General features: G+C 40.1%; 1 protein-coding gene across 4 annotated transcripts in view; it reads left to right on the top strand.

Moving 5' to 3' along the window:
• The window catches only part of LOC120399118 (band 4.1-like protein 4B), a 279,147-nt gene that overhangs the window by 90,923 nt on the left and 170,487 nt on the right, over positions 1–17,737 (top strand). For all 4 annotated transcript variants that reach the window (XM_039527041.1, XM_039527042.1, XM_039527040.1 and 1 more), the window contains exon 3: positions 17,109–17,151. In XM_039527041.1, the coding sequence (XP_039382975.1) occupies positions 17,109–17,151 (43 nt within the window). The remainder of the gene's footprint in view (positions 1–17,108; positions 17,152–17,737) is intronic.

Genomic DNA, 17,737 nt, shown 5'->3' with positions numbered 1-17,737 from the left:
AAGTGTCAGAAGATGATTGCATTTGAGCAGTGTGTTACTTAACCAAAGTATCTTAGATCACCAACATGCAATGATAAACCTGTACATGTACTAAAACAGGATGATACGGAAAAAGAATCGTGTGTGTTGTAAGTGAAGACCTATTTGAGAAAGGAAAAGAAATCTGGTCTTATTTATAAGAAAACTTACTTTCTCATAGTAGATTTGTTTGTACTTCATTAAATTGTATGTACTGATCTCCAGAAAACAACTATCAGCTGACAACAGTTTCAAACACTGACTTTTGCCTTGTTGCAATAGTTGCTAACATTTGCTTATTTTGATATGGAATATTTTTTTTAAAATAAACTGGTGATTAGGTCACAGCTGTTGGAGACATGTGTTCATTATAAGGAAAAATCTTAGAAAATTAGCAAAAACTGGATTCTAGATTGACTTTTGGTTTATATTTCCAGCAAAAGCACTGAGTCTAAATCAGTGCCTGCTTTTCTCTGTTTGTAAATAGAGCTAGTTGAAAATCAGGAAAATAATCTTATAAAATTTCTGAATTGTCTCATGTTTGCTGGGTTTGAAATGGTCCCATTTTTCCATATTTGCATAATTTTTCAGATTTTTTTAAATTTAAATGATTTTCAAAATGGTTATAGAAAGTTGTCATTTACCCCAAACAGTTTTTTTTCCCATGGAGAACCAGATTTTCAGTAAACAAAAAAATAATTAATGATTTCAATTCAAAGTGTATTAAAACATTGTGTAGATAAACAAAATTCAGATGATATCAAGTTTTAGTAATTTTTTGTTTCTGAGAAAAGGCCATTTTTCAATGGAAAACTTCTTGCCTGAAAAATTTAGATTAGTTCTACAGGAATCTATGTAAATAAATTTTTAAAAAAGCCACCTCTAAGTGGCTTGAACCCAGTCTTCAACTTAAATGAAAAATTATCCTTTGACCATGCAGACTTTATTTCCCCCCTACTTTCTCCAGTGTCTGTTCTCTTCCCTGTTAGTTTCTTCATCTGTTCCCTACTTTACCTACATCTATAGCTCTTTCATGTATAATCCCAAATAATTTCCATTCTGTGTTTCACCTGCCACTGGGTGAGAGAGCCTATCGGCTAAGCCCATCTGTCTCAGTGCATGCTCCCTTCTGCCACAGACACAACTGGCTGCCTTTTGCCCCTATAGAGTACACACTGCCCAATTGCCCTAAGCCTGGACATTTGTGTAATGAGTTCATTGTGCTCCTTCATAGCACAGCTGGCAGGAGGATGTAGCTGCAGTTCATGGAGGCGCACAGCACAGCAGGGGAAAGAAAGGGTCCAAATAACAGGAACAGACATTCAAATAAAAGCTACTTTTTGGGTCTTGAAGCAGCTCAGGATGGTCACCAAAGGGAACAGCAACTTTATAAAAAGAACTCAGCCAGCAAGGAGAAGGGGAGAGAAGGAAGCAGACTAGAACCAGAAGAGAAGGCTGAGCAGAAGGAAGAGGAGACTCTTGGACCCATGAACAGACAATCTGACCATTCCTTGTGCTAAGAGTAGTGTGTATGTGTGTTTAGAAATTCCTTTGCAGAGTCTCTGTAACTTGCTATAACATAAGCCTTGAAGAAGGAGATGGTAAGACAGAAGGTCAACAGCTTGAGTGGAACTCAGGGAGCATTTAACAGCTAGTGGGGAGGCTTGGGAAACCAGGCACTAGTTTCAGGGTCTAGGCAGTTCATGGTCCCCACTGACAAGAGGGATATCAGATTCAGGATCTGCAGCTAGAGTGTGGGCCTAAACTCTGCCCATCCCCAGCAAGCCAACAGTATGTGAGACCCAAGATTTGGGTCCAGTACAGGAGTCTGGTGAGTGTCCAGCAGAGGAAGCTCATCCAGGGTTGTAACTCCATCTCATGTGCTGGCATGAGCCTGCAACTGCGAGTAGGAACCCCTCTTAGACACTTTGACCATTAATACCCAGTCTCTTTTCCTTTACTTCAGCAGCCAGGTAGCAACATCACCATGGTTCTCATTTGCTTGCAGGTGACATAACCTCACTCCAGTCACTCTAACTTGATCTTTAGATTTATCCACCACATTTAATTTCCAGATACTTTCCATTTGCGTACAGCATGTGATCTTGGTACTCTATTTCACTGATCAGCTGCACAGTTTTATTTAGCAAAGGCTATGTTATTACCCTTATACCACCTACCATTTCCCAATCCTCATCTCAATTCCTGTCCCCTTTTTCTGGCTTCTAGCCTTAACCCTCCTTCTTGTTGCTTGCTCATCCCAGCTTGCTTTATTTGGAGTGCAATTTGAGCCTTCATCTCTTAAGAAGCATTGCCTGTGTGCACCGCTGCATCTGTGTGGAGCCTGCCCACAGTCAGTTGCAGGATTGGAGGATTGAGATTGTAAACTCTTTGAGGCTAAGACTCTTGACTGTATCTCAAGTGGCAAGCAACTTTAAGCCAGCTCAGAAAGCACCTATCACAACTCCTGACAGTCGGGAGAGAGAATAGAATGCCGTGCTCTAAGGCAAGGGTCTCAAACACGTGGCGGCCCACGGGACTCTTGCGTGTGGCCCACCAAGCTCCCCGCGTGCCCCCCCCCCCACTCCTCTGCCTACCCACAGGATTGCCCCCTGTGGCATTGCGAGCCCCGCGCCGCTGTCTGAAGCAGCTGGCAGCACGCCCCTTCGGGCCGGGGGGGGGGGGGGAGGGGAAGGAGGCAAAGGGCTCCTGCATTGCCTCCTTCCAGGCACTGCCCCCCGCAGCTCCCATTGGCCGGGAAGAGAGAACCGCAGCCAATGGGAGCTCCGTGGGAGGTACCTAGAGGAGCAGCAAGAGCAGCGCACGCACAGAACCCTGAGCGCTCCCCCCCCCCCCCCCAGGGGCTGCAGGGACACGGTTCCAGCTGCTTCCTGGAACAGAGCAGTGCGGGGCCGGGGACCAGGGCAGGCAGGCAGGGAGCCTGCCCTGGTCCCGGTGCACGCCGCTGCCACCCCGGAGCCGCTCTAGAGCCTGTACCCTGCACCCCAACTCCCTGCCCTGAGCCCCCTGCCACATCCCACACCCCAGCCCCCTGCCACATCCCACACCCCTCCTGCACCCTGAGCCCCATGACGCATCCCGCACCCCTCCTGCACTCCCTGCCCTGAGCCACCTGCTGCACCCCTCACCCTGTTGCACCCCACCCACCAATGCCCTGCCCTGAGCCCCCTGCCGCATCCTGCACACCACCTGCACCCCCTGGGGGCAGCGTTGGGGTGGGGACTTCAGGGAAGGGGTTGGATTGGGCCAGGGAAGGGGTGGAAAGAGGTGGGGCAGGGGCGGAGCCTAATGGAAGGGGTGGAGTGAGGGCGGGGCCAGAGGCAGCGAGGGGGGGTGTCAGTGATGCGGCCTTTGGTTCAATGCACTAGTCCTCATGTGGCCCTCGTGGTCATTTGAGTTTGAGACCCCTGCTCTAAGGACAGCAACACCGCAGGCGCAGTTTGCTTTCACAGTTCCAGAACTTTGGTTGGGACCAGAAACCTCAGTGTCTGTCTTGTAAAACCGGAGAGTCTGGCCAACAGGTGCTGCTGGCAGCTATGATTTAATTATTTTAACTATTGTTATTAGAATACTGCTGGCCTAAATAAATGTTATTTTTGGCAGAATAGCCATTCATGCATTTTATTTACTTACCCAGCCTTTTTTTTTTTTTTTTGAATCGTAAAAGCCATTTTAAAGAATAAGATCATTTGCAGCATAGTTCATAAAATTAGAGCAGGAAACCCTTAAACAAATCTGTTAAATTGACTTGGCATCACTTTATGCCAATACAGTTTGGAAAAATCCATATAAATAAATATCTTACAATTCCAATATATTTATTAAAAGTATGCACTTTGTTTATTCCAAAGCAAGGCTTTGTCCCATGATCTTCACTTCCACATTCTAGCCCTAGAAGTGGAAATAAACATATTTAAACAAGAAAAACAAACAAACAAAAAAAATCCTCTGCTACCCTATAGGACAATTGGATGGTAGAGGAAGGTGATGGTTTGTGAGATAAAAAACTTTAAACTTTCTAAAGGATATTTTATCATCCAGAAATAAATCTGTAGTTCATAACTTCCAGGTTGATCATGACAGTTTCAAAATTCTATTCTAGTCATATTCTGATGACTTTGTGCTATATGTTGTTCCTACAGAACTCAGTGACAGAACTCCTAAGACTTGGTCCTTTATATCTATTTCAGTTGTAGTCCAACTGAAATACTTGTACCTCACATATTCAAAGAAGAGTCTAACAACTAAGTCCTATAGTATTCTAAAACTCCCCAAATCTTTTCCTCTCTCTTTCTGAATAAAAAGCAATATGCTACTCTCTGTAATTGTTCTTGTTTGTGAGAGGAAAAAGCAATGGGTAGAAACTGAAGAAACTGTCAGTGTTATCTTTCGTGACTTTTCTGTTGCTCAGCTAACCCCAAGTAAGAATAAATGTCAAAGAACTACTGCATCTCCAAAGCAAAGAAATTGAGCCTCAGATTGATGCAAATTCCTGCTACAATAGGAAACGTATGAACTGATTTGCACAAAATATTAAGCTAATAGCTTTTTGAGTGTTTGAAAATGTGAGGGTGGGTTTTTTCCCCTTTAATTCTCAATTCTTGTTTTTTTATTGAGCCTAGAAGTGGAAGTAGCAAAACTTACAAGACACTATTAGCTAGTAGGTTGTCCCAACTGGAGTCAGTAGTTGATTGTGTGGAATATACAGTCTATAGTGGTTTAGGTAAATTGATAGGTATCCAAATCAAACTTATTTGAGGTCCACCTGTTACTAATCTTGACCCACCTCTTGTTGAGGTCTATACTTTTCTTACTGCTTGTTCCCAAACACTTTTTTTTCTGTTGCCTGTGATTGCGAACTGTTTTTGTGAGGAGTAACATATTCTTTTTCTCTGGAAGCTGGGAGGACTACAGTCCCATACCTTGTCTGAACAGTGTCCTATGTGTGCTGGCAAAACACTTGTGCCCTTGTTTGCTTCCATTTCTTATCATGTGTCCAAACAGAAGCAGTATTAGTATTTCACTAGTGTGGCATTTAGTGTGATTTATTCTGTAATTTTGCTTCTGTTCCCAAAAGTAACTCATGGGATAAGAGGAAGTGCTCTTATGGATTGGTAACTGTTTAAAGGATAGGAAACAAAGAGTAGGTATAAATATTCAGTTTTCATAGTGGAGAGAGGTAAATAGTGGTGTCCACCAGGGGTCTGTTCTGGGACCAGTTCTATTCAACATATTCATAAATGATCTGGAAAAAGGGGTAAACAGTGAGGTGGCAAAATTTGCAGATGATACAAAATTATTAAAGATAGCTAAGACCCAGGCAAACTGCGAAGAGCTACAAAAGGATCTCAAAACTGGGTGACTGGGCAACAAAATGGCAGATTAAATTTAATGTTGATAAATGCAAGGTAATGCGCATTGAAAAGCATAATCCCAACTATACATATAAAATGACGAGGTCTAAATTAGCTATTACCACTCAAGAAAGAGATCTTGGAGTCATTGTGGATAGTTCTCTGAAAACATCCACTCAATGTGCATCGGCAGTCAAAAAAGCAAACAGAATGTTGGGAATCATTAAGAAAGGGATAGATAATAGGAGAGAAAATATAATGTTGCCTCTGTATAAAACCATGGTACGCCCACATCCTGAATACTGTGTGCAGATGTGGTCACCCCATCTAAAAAAAAAAGATACATTGGAATTGGAAAAGGTTCAGAAAAGGGCAACAAAAATGATTAGGGGCATGGAACAGCTTCCATATGAGGAGAGATTAATAAGACTGGGACTTCTCAGCTTGGAAAAGAGACATGACTGGTGTAGAGAAAGTAGATAAGGAAGTGTTGTTTACTACTTCTCATAACACAAGAATGAGGGGGTCTCCAAATGAAATTAATAGGCAGCAGGTTTAAAACAAATGAAAGGAAGTATTTCTTCACACAATGCAGAGTCAACCTGTGGAACTCCTTGCCAGAGGATGTTGTGAGGCCAAGACCATAACAGGGTTCAAAAAAAGAACTAGATAAATTCATGGAGGATAGGTCCATCAGTGGCTATTAGCCAGGATGGGCAGGAATGGTGTCCCTAGCCTCTGTTTGCCAGAATCTGGGAATGAGCGACTGGGGATGATCACTTGATGATTACTTGTTCTGTTCATTCCCTCTGGGACACCTGGCACTGGCCACTGTCTGAAGACAGGATACTGGGCTAGAAAGACCTTTGGTCTGACCCAGTAGAGACATTCTTATGTTCGTATATTTATGTGTTTTTCTTTTTCTTTCATTTGTTTAATTTTAAAGGACAGGGATATGTGGGAGCCAGAGATGAGATTAAAAGTAGCATGTACTAAAACATCAATTTGGTCCCTGTTATTCCTCTTCCTGAGAAATCCTCTCACTTCCTGTTGTTGTTGACAGTCCTAGACTGATATTTAATTCATCCGCTGCAAGGTATTTACTGGGAGGGGCAACGAGATGGGCTGGGCGGCCTCATTGGAAATGTGCTAAAATAAACTCAAAAAAGCATTTGTTTATTTTATTGTTTATTTTACTTTTTAAGGTGTAAAAAGTAAGAAAAGGGCAATTCTGAGGATTAGAGAATACATTAGACACTATCACATACAACACAAAATCTATAACAACAACGAAGCATCAATAACCAAGGGCTTCATTGACTGAAAGCAGGGAATCTCCATCTATGTGGAAGGTGCACCAAAGCAGGTGACAGCCCAGTTATCTCCACCTGGCTCAACTAGGAGTAACTAGAGATACACACAAAAGGCAGGAATATTCAACCAAAATGACTTCTGCACACTGGAGTTTGGGAGCCAGCATGGGCAGGAAAGGCCAGCTCAGACTCCAAGTACTGAGTGGTTAAAAGATGACCATAATGATTCAAAAGGAAGGGCCAGTCTCTTCAGACTTTCCTCTTACAGGGGATCTCGTTTTTTCCCTACAACTTGCCAGTTTGCTCAATCCATACAGTAACTTGAATTTGAATAAGTTAAATGGTAATGAAAAGAGTGTTTTTAATCAGAAAGGGTTCCTTTTCGTGTTTCAAACATTCAGAGTTTGATGGTATTGCTTTTATACTTTTAAACTGCCAAATGTTTGAGAGATGGTGAGTGAGTAGCAACTCAAAGCAGTTGTTAGGCCAGCTAGTGTGTTTCCTGCAAGCATAATGCCCCAGCTAGTGCTGAATGCTATAAATAGGGATATTTGGAACACAGTCAGAGACCATCTTAAATATATTAAATTTTAGGAGGGATGGAGTAGAAAACTGGTAAATATTTTGATAATACAACAGATTCAGTTGCTGACTCTGCTATAGACTTACTGTTTCACATTGGGCAAATCACAATCAGTCTATGACTAAATTCCCCATTTATAAAAAGGGAGAGTAATATTTTTTTCACCCACTTTGTCTGTGTGTTGTAAGCTCTTTGGGGCAGGACCTGTCCCTAACTATATGAATGTGTGGCATGCAGCACAGTGGGGCCCTAATCTCCCTTAAGACCTCTGTGCTATTTTAATACAAATAATAAATGTCTCCTTTCCCTCAGTGCTGAGGCCAATTGCAATGGTGATATGGACACCCATCCGCTAAAAACTAGACTGAGGTAATTGGCTGTCTTCATGTAGCTACTACTCATGTGTCTCATGAATAACTACTTTCAGTTACATCTGCCTAGGGCTGATTTTACCAGTGAACTATACATGAAAGACTTCAACACATTAAAAATTCCCAGAGCTGTTCTAGTCCATAGACTTCTTTAATCTTTTAGAAGGAATATGGGCTGTTTACCTGAAGGGCTTATGATAATACCATACTACAATCTTGAGAGGTGGTGGAGAAGCAGGCTCTTCACTTCTGAGGACCTCTTACTGAGAAATTCTCTTAGCCAATACTACTTCTCTCACACACTTTTTAATACACAAAAACAATAGTACCCGTCGTAGTTAGGCTCTAGACTTTCTCTTACGTGAGGTGTGCACTGCTGGAAATTTTTCAGTCTCTTCCCACTCTGGGATTTAATCAGGCATGTTGCCTGTTTATTGTAAATTGTTTAGCTTATTTTTTGTGAAGATGCCAGAAGCCTTCAGGCATGGATGCCTAGAAATTAAAGGTTGTTATTTATTACTGAAGTTGATCTGGAGTGGCATCAGCCAGTCACCAGCAGAGCAGCTGTACAACAGAATATCTAATGAGGTTTGTGCTACACTGGGCAAATTGTTGTGCACAATTTTCTTTTCCTCTTGATGTGGAGTAACTGCAGGAGGAGTAAGAGGAGGAAGGCTATGTGTTTCACACAATTCTTCAATGTGGCTTTCCAGGCTCAGATTCAGCTTGCAGCAGCATGCTTTAGGGGAAGCTATATTTTATGGACAAAACTCCAACTGATGCCTTAACCCTTTAATTCTGCTAAGCAGAAACTTGTGACTCAAACTTACACCTGTGAAGCTCTATCATTTTGTGACGGTGTTGGACTCACCACCGCAGCGCCTCCCACTGGCTCATCTGGGAATTAGCTCTGTCCTCTGCGGTGTGCTCTGTGCCAGTGGTGTCCCGTCCATCATCCGCTCCCCTGTTGGTGTCTGGACCTGCGTTGCTCCCCGCTTGGCGGCGTCCTCTTCAGGACCCTGAAAAAAAGATAGTTACCCTGATCTGAAAGATTAACTTTGTTTCCTTCTCTTCTCCTTGCTAAAGAATAGCTTTTTATGAGCTTTTCAAACTTTCCATGCTGTTAAATCTCCAGGAAAGCATCTACAGTGGCTACCTTTGAAGCAAATAAATTCAAATTAAGTAAAGCTTTTAACAGTTTGTGTTGTAGATAATTTATGGCCAAGTGATTTCAATGGGAGTTATGGACCTAATCCTGCTTTCTTTGATGTCACTGAGATCTTTCTGCCTTTAATTTCAGAGACACCAGATCTGGCAGTATATGTCTTTGTTAGTCTGTTGGCTGACTTCTAGTTAGGAAGAAAATCAGGGTCTTTCTGTAAGTGACCAATAACTGAGATCTTCAGCTCAAGTGCAAGAAGCCTACTGTTTTTCAGATTTCAAGAACGGTGGTTCCCAAACTCGATTGTTTTAAAAAATTGATGTTTGAAGTATCACATGCTCCATTTTGTGCATATTTATTTTAGGCCATGTAAGCTTAACTTGAGTATTTATGAACTCCTAGTAAAATAAACTTTGGATTTGGCTGGTGGAGATCTTACTGTGGGAAATTAGAAGAGCAGACAGTTTGGCTGGGGGAGTCTAGGTGGGAGGTTTAGAGCTGGTCAGGGATTTTTCAGTTAAACGTTTTTTGTTTGGAAAAGACCAATTTGTAAAACCCAAAACTTTTTTTGCAGGAACATACCAGTTTCAATAAAACTTTTTGAGGGAACTGTTTCTCAGGATTAGAATGGTATTTCTGTTCAAAACCAGAGAAATACTCACCCTTGAATAGCTTGATGGTCAGGGTGCTCACCAGAGAGTCTGCCTGCTTCAGAGTAGGGACTTAAATCTGGGTCTCCCACATTCCAGAGAGTTGCCCTAGCAAACATGCTATTGACTAGTCTGGGGTAAGTGAGAGAGTCAGTCAGTGTGTCTCTCTCTCTCTCTCTCTCTCTCTCACAAAGAAACAAAACAAAAAAATTGGAATGTCTCAATTTTGTCCTGATGCAAAATGGGGGAAAAAATGGTATCAGTTTCCCAAGGTGGGAGAACCATTTCCTGCCTTTCTCTAACTAGACTGGACTGAGGGTGGCTGGAGTGCAGGAGGTGTGTATGTGTTGAGGGTGAAGGGAAGGGGGCCTGAGTGAGGGTGGAGGAGTTTTGGCTGGAAGTGGGGGCTTTACCTGGGCACCAGGCAGGTTCCGCTCCAGCTCACTGTTGTTCCAAGGCTTCAGGTTGCCAATTTCCTCTCAGTCAGAGAGATGTGCCAATCCCACAGCAGCCCCTAGCCTCACTGGAGAAACTTTCCCACTTGTGTCCTCCTGCCCTTGTCTCACAACTCCTCCCTGTGGGATAAGGGATTCACTACCCTTCTTCTTGGGGCTGGAGTGTGATTCCTCTTCGGCGATACATTTTCGGGGGGTTGCTGGTAGTCCATTGGCAACTAGTTGATTATATAGTGCTAACTCTGCTCCTTGTTTACAGCCACTAAATGAGCCACTTTCTCATTATAAGAAAGCTAAAAATGTTAAATATTTTCCTAACTTAATTTTTCCATGTGATCAATAGCCGCAGTTGCCAGAAGGATGTTGCAAGATCATGAATGAGCAGGGAGATAGTCTCTATTGAAAAGTGGCCAGCACTATGAAAATATTTTAGAATTCCTGTACTAAGGGGAATATAGATGTTGACTTCCAGTAGCTTTTGGCAGTTGACTGAATAAAAAATAATGGTCAATTTACCAGTCAAATATTGTCAAATAATGTAAAAAATGATAACATTTGCTAAACCATTAATGCATTAGAACAGTAAGTAAATAAAAAGAGTAAGGCCTTGTCAACACTATTGCTTAAGTTGAGATAAGTTATGTCGCTCAGGGGTGTGAAAAAACCACCCCCCAAGCGACGTAACTTACCTCAACTTAAAGCAGTGTCTACACCCCACTGTGTCCTCATTGAGGTGGAGTAATTATGCCGATGGAAGAGCACTCTCCCGTCAGCATAATGTATCTTCACCAGATGCACTAAATTGGCACCACTGCATTGATGATAATAAAGACAAGCCCTAAGCCTCCATGCTCTCCAAAAGGCTTAACCTTAGATTCTTATACCTAATTACAAAAAACTAATTACTTAACTGAGTTATTTTAACTCAGAAAAATGCAAAACACAGTGAAATGAAGTTCTAAAAACTGAAAGAATGGAGCCATGATGCAATCAAAAAGGTAAGCTGCCACTTCCATCAGGGCATTCTTGCTGGAATTTTTGACAATAATTGACTGGTCAAATATAGGCAGTCAGTTGACTGGTCAATTGTTTGCCAATCAAATTTACCAAACCCAAGTACGTAAACGCATGGAAATGAATACTTAATACAAGATTTATGATATCCTTGTCCATATAAATGAATACATAATTCTTATCAAATACAAAGAAATGAATATTTTATCAGTACACAGCACCATTGGCAACATGTCTAAGATGAATCGAGGAAGGCTATTTTTCATCCTTAGCTGTTGAGAAGAGGTGATATGTGTGGTCATATTATGCTAGTTCATTCTTTCAAGTAGGATGAAGAATAAATGATAGTGAAAATGTTAAGAGAAACTCCAATGCTGATGGGTTTTTAATAGACTATTTTACAGCATTCAAATAGAAGCAATATTATTCAGTGAAATGGGCAAATCTGACATAATATCACCGTCAGTCACAGGCACAGTGATGATACTTTTATTGAAACTGCACAGATATCCTTCCCTTACTATCTTACTTATTTTTCCCTACAACATCCTAGCATTTTCATTGCAAAAAGGGAAAACCCAGTCCCTTAACTTTCTCTTAATAAAGCTTCCTGTCTTAAAATATTTGGTCCACAGACATTAGAGCCATGTGTAACATAATGATGGTAAAGCTCATAACTTCTCTCTTTCCACTGCAGTTCTTCCACTGAATGTTGACAGGAAGTTAGCCAGGTGGAGTGGAATTGTTTATTTTGTACTTTGAAAGGTCTGGATTCTGCCCTAAATTCATTCAGTTACTCTTATCATATTGTAATCCCTTAGCTAAAATAGACAGTAATGGGGCCTGTCATTTTTATTTGCACTAGCACTTGCTGTTAGAGAATCCCCTGCTATTATAGGCTACCACTCTCAGTTCAAACTTGCCTTCTGTGCAGAAGTTTTAGTGCTCTGTATTTCAAACCTCACGTTGTCTATTATACATCTTCTCCTTTCTCCAAATTTTTAAAAGTTTTTTGATAGAAAATTATTGCAACCCAATCCAGATCTTAGTTGCTAATTTTAGTGTTCTAACACATGTTGCAGACTTATAAAATAAATATATATATGTCAACCTGTCCTGTGTGGAGTGGAGCATTAGCATACTCATTATGTGAAACATCCACATATAATTTGTGGGTGTGTAAACACTGGTGATTTACAGTTGGGGTAAAACTTTCTCAAAACAGGTATGGCTTGTGTTTGAGCCCAAGATTCTGTTCTGACCATTCTGACAAGTAGCATCTAATATCTTTTATCTGGATCTCTGCAGCTGCATCATCCATATGGAACATAGATGTCTTGGTGAAGTCATAGAATATGATGTGTACTGTAAGGAAGCCAGATTCTAATCTATGTAAATTCTTGGGAGTGCAGTCCATCATTCACTTATATATTTGTAAAGTCTCTATAACAATGTGGCCCCAATGCTGTTCAGACCCTAATTGTTATTAAAGGTGACCTTCAGAAGAGAAGAAAAAGGGTTTGTTCTTATTTCTTTTTTAAAACTTTATACTGTATAAAGAAGGCATGACAGTGTTTTTCATTGGATATTTTTTGCCTTGAAAAATGATTTTGGTATTTTCCCTGCTTGTGATTTTACTTTAGAAATTCAGGTCTTGTCTATATTGGAAGATGGTGCGGATAACTGAAGAACTGGTAGGATTATGATACCAGAGATACCACTCAAGCAAAACCTTATTGAGAGGAAAGGTGATATTAGTTCAGACTGTTGATTTAAAGCTCTTTGCTTTTTGTTCATGTTAACACTTAACAAACCTTAAGAAGAAAATATACTTGACGGCGGTTCAGAGCCCCCTCCCCCCCCCACCCCCAACAGTTAAAGGCTGAGAGAGTTTGTAGATGGTATCTTCTGAGACTTCCAGTAAGTCTTCCAGCAAAACCAGACTTGCCATTCAGGACATTCTGAAGGTTGAAAACAAGCAGGGGCAAAACATTTTCCAGGCCTTCTTTATGCGTAATAAAGCAGCAAAACAAGTAACATAAAAGGGTCAAACCCAATTTTTTTCCTTTTCAGGTCACCTTTGAGGGCTTTGTAGCTCAAGACCAGGACTTTGAATTCTTTTATGAAGCAAATGGGGAGCCAATGGAGTTTTCAAAGCACAGGTGTGTGGTGTATTTGTCAGCCTATATTGCTTAAGGAGCATGCTGATGCAGTTGTACCAACTTCAGTCTTCAGTTGGCAGTTGCAGTCATCCTCAGTGTGTTCCAGTAGGTACAGTTTATTGGCTGTATCTTGACATAAATGCGTCTCTTATCTTATGTGGCTGTTCTATTTTGGGAAAACATTGGCTGTTACCGTTATTGAGGAATTATTCTCAGTACTTTTCTTCAAGGAGATAGAAAGTGATTAAATAAACAGGGAAGTAACTGGAAATTGTCCTAATTCTTCTTTGCACCAGTTTTTCGAAACAAAGAGGACAAATATAGAAATTATTTGGGATAAATCTAACATTGTTATTAAATAAATATGTCCTTCAGACAAAATCTATGACGTTTTCTCTCCAATGGAAATGATCTGGTATGATAACGATTTCATTTCTGCAATGACCTTGGGAAGAATAGTGCTATTAATTCCAACCAGGTCCTTAAAAACTAAGACCATTGGGCCTGATTCACCATTGTTACACTAGTATAAAAACCAAGTGTAACTCCATTGAAAACATTCTCAGTTGGTGATGTCCATTAAGTTGCTCCAGTTTTACACCAGTGTAATGCAGTGGTGAATCAGGCCTACCATGGTTACTGTCATATTACACACACCTTGATGAAGACTAATAAAAAAAGACATGAAGACAGTGATGATGTCTCAGATAACTGTCAAAATGCAGGTAGCCATTTTTCTTTGCCTTCAACATTCTCAATATAAAATTGTTATAGAACTTCCCATAGAAAAATAAATTTCAAAATGGAATTACGATTAATCTTCCTTACCTTTCAAGGGCACTGATAACTTGCTCAGAGTCCAAATTGGAGCAGGGGAATGTAGTGTAGTAGGAAAAAGCACTACCTAATTTCTACTCTTGTATCATCCTCAAAGGGCCCCTTCTAAGCAGTGGCTCCTTGATGCACTTGGACCCTCACAACTTGAAGTCCATTAGCCTGAGCTCCAGCTTTTAAAAGGAGGCAGACCCTCTGCAGAAGTTATCAAAAAGAGTTCTTGTGGAGTCCCCCAACTCCAGGCAGCTTCATACTAAGACTTCTGGAATTCACCCTTTTGTGTTCACGTTCTGAGTTGGGATAGTGATTCCAGTCAATAGCTTGTAACATAGCCAAGTAATTTTTGGTTCTTGGCAAGGATGCCATGAAGTCTTCACTTCCGTTTCCATTTCAATTCCTCTGGCTGTATGTCAATAATAAGAGCTTCTGATTTTTTGCTTAGAGGCTAGGGCCTGCGTTCCATGGGCATATGAAATTCTGGCTTCTAAGCTGGTGTGCTTCCAGCATTTACGGCAGCAGAGGCCAATACTGTTTTTTCTTGACACACTTCCAGTGCTCCTGGCCACCTCAGCCATCCAGGCAACTGCAGCTTATAGGGAGGAGTAGGGTGATAAGGGCTATTACTTGGGTTCAGCGGGCCTGTAAGAAGACTAACACCATTATGGAGAAACATCCGGACACTGACTATGGCGGACTTTAGCCCAGTTTTTGCAGAAGCAATCCAAAACAGCTGGGCTTAAGTTGATAGCAGTTCATGAATCTGCAAGGACTAAAATTGCCCCCTATTTTGGAAAGCGCTGAATAGTGGTATAATCTGAGTTTGCTTCTCAAAGGAGTGAGTGTAAAATGATGTCCAGTGCTTGCTGTTTGTTGTCCCCTGGAGAATCCTACATTTATGACTGTATTGTATATGTAGAAGGAATGAACAGTTACAAATGTACATTAGCTGTTTAGGATAGACCCTCATGTAATGGCCTATTTTGCTACTTATTAAATTCTTAAACATTTCTTTAAAATTGCTCATTTTTTGTAAAATTATGTATAGATATGACAGATGAATTGGTAATTTGCAGTGTTATGGATGTTTAGCATAATACCACGTGCAGACATTCTAAAATGTGTTAATCATTTACAATACACACAATGAAGATAATTCAAAGAGTACTGAAGCTTTCTCAGTACATTTGAAAGGTGAATAAAAAAGTGAAAAAAATGGATTTTTTTTTACTTTTTAGTTTAGAAATAAAACACTGAAGAGTAGTATTCCATGTTAGCTAAATTGTTTTCTTAAATTTTTGTAAAGGCTTAGGTATACACTTTTTTAGTCCAGATGAACTCCAAACAGTCATAGAACTGAACCTTGTATATTACAATTCCATTTTCTTAAGGATTTCTATGTACATATTTAACTTGAAATGACAATACTGATAAATGTGGACAATGCTCCTATAAATATAGCTGAGGATATGTTTTGCTGACTAATGTGTTCATTGAAGTAAAATTTTCCTCTTCTCTACAAGCAAAAAAATTTAGAAAGTTCTGATTGCATAATTTCAATCAAAAGAGCAAAGCTTGAATAATTTTGTTTCTTCTCAGAAACTTGAAATGATTACTAGCTGATTTCTTGTGAATCTATATTTGCTGGATGAGAGATAAATAATTGATTATGTGTATATTAATTTATAGCTATGTAATATATTTGTATAAAAATTATCATAACATTTTATTTTCACTATGGTGGTAATTCTCAAATTTGTAAGGAGTTGGCTTCCTTGGTAATTTCTCCCAAGGGAGTCCAGGCAAGCTCTGGGCAACTAAAAGCGCATTTGGAATAATTGTTCTATTTCTTTTTTATTCTGCAGGGAATTTATTTGCTATTTGGGTTATGGGTTGGCAAACTTTTAAAATAGACTTTTTACAACTAGGTGTTTCATAAATTTTGCTTTTTGTTAAAGCATCTATAGTAAAACTGTGGTTTTGCTTTCTTATTAATTATTTTCACATGCATTTAGCAAAAGCAGAGGAGAATATGTTGAATACCAAGTATTTACTCTGATTCTGTTTTTACTTAATATAGAGTGGAAATGCCCCAACAAGAAAAGCAAGCAAAAGGAATAGGCTTCTTTTTCTGAATATTTCTGCTCCAAACTTACTGGTCCTATTAATTTATTTTATCTGTTTTTAAATAAACAGCAAAAAATGTGAAGAGAATTCCTCTTATGGTAACGTGGCCCAAATTATCGTCTGTAATTTATTGAGGGGACTATCTTGACAAGTTATCATCATTTAATATTTATATTTTGATAACACACCCAGATGCCTCTTTTGGGAGTGATGATTCATGCTGGGCACTGTACAGGCACATTATAAAACTTAGGACTAGTCTATACTAGAAAAGGGTTGCCAATAAAGCAGATTATCCTAGTGTAGATGGAGCTTATATTGGCTCAAGTGCTTTTTTTTTTTTTTTTTTTTTTTTTTTGGTGTAGCTAATACCGGTTCCCTGAACAAAATAAGCTATACCAGCAAAGGCACTTTTTTTGCCAGTATAACTGTTTCCATAAAGGCTTTTTCTGGTATAATTTTTTTTTTTTAAGTAATCACACTCCTAACTGACATTGCTATACCAGCAAAAGTTTTAAGGGTGGACCAGGCCTCAGACTCTGAGCTTGAGAGAACCACAGTGTGGGTGGAGGAGTACAGAGAAGCGGAGGGAGCCGTGTGGGAGCTTCACCGAGTGGGATTGGACCAGACAATTGTCTGCCTTCAGAATATTATGAGTAACAGTTAAAGCATTGGGCCCAGAATTTGAGGAAAACCTTCATTTCCTACACCCCGCTGGAATTGTATGTTTGTTTTTTATAGCCTTTCACTGCTGGTTGGGTTGTGCCTCACAAGGAGGAAGCTCCCATGGATGTGTTTAACTTTTGAAGTCCAGTTTTCACTGATAAGATAGGCACCTGAGGGGTGCGTGTGTGTGTGGGGGGGGAGTGTTCAAATAAACATTTTCTAGTGAAAACAACTATAAAAGATTACCAAATATATATGGATGTCTTTTCTTTTCAGAGCAGAGACCCCTTCCTTTAAATTAATTTGTGCTCTATTAGACAGTAAAATACCAGTAAAATCTTGAAAATGAATTACTTTTAAACACAGATTTTCTTTTTTTAGCACTGGCTGGACCATTCTAAACCAATTAAGAAGCAAATAAAAAGTAAGTAACTTGAGTCCACAAGTTTCTTTTATTCCTCCCCTAAGAATTCAGTTTAGAGTATTCGTTAACATGATTGTGAGGCTACAAATGTTTCCATAATATAGTGAATATTTCTCAGACAATGGATTCAAGTTAATGATTGGCTGGCTGGCTAAATTTTTTTTGTATGAAAGCAAGGGTCACAATGAGTAATGGACCAATCTTCAACTCTCTTCTTTAAATATGATTTTTATTTACCACTTTTGTGAATGCCAAAAGTCCCTTCCTCTTTTCTAGGGGAAAATCCCTGCCTGGAGTTACTTTGTCATAAACCAGGGCTGGGGAGCAAGCATTAACTTAGGTTGCTGCTAATAGATTCAGCAGCCAAATATCAGTTTAGAAAAGCTTATGTGATTTCTCCTACGTGCCTGTTAATAGTAGTTGGAGGCATGGGGGAGAGTAGGAGGAAGCTCTCCCGTTTCTTGTAATCCCTAAATTACATTAAATTAGAAATTGGCCTGGAAAAGAAGGAACCTGAGGGTTGGCAGTTCCTGTTGGAAGTTGCAGAAGTCCTTTGAGTTTCATGTCCAGGTAGCCTCTGCTGCCT

Source organism: Mauremys reevesii, linkage group 2 (genome assembly GCF_016161935.1).
Source record: "Mauremys reevesii isolate NIE-2019 linkage group 2, ASM1616193v1, whole genome shotgun sequence".
In the NCBI taxonomy this organism is placed as follows: Eukaryota; Metazoa; Chordata; order Testudines; family Geoemydidae; genus Mauremys; species Mauremys reevesii.
This window is presented reverse-complemented; position numbering and strand designations above follow the sequence as displayed.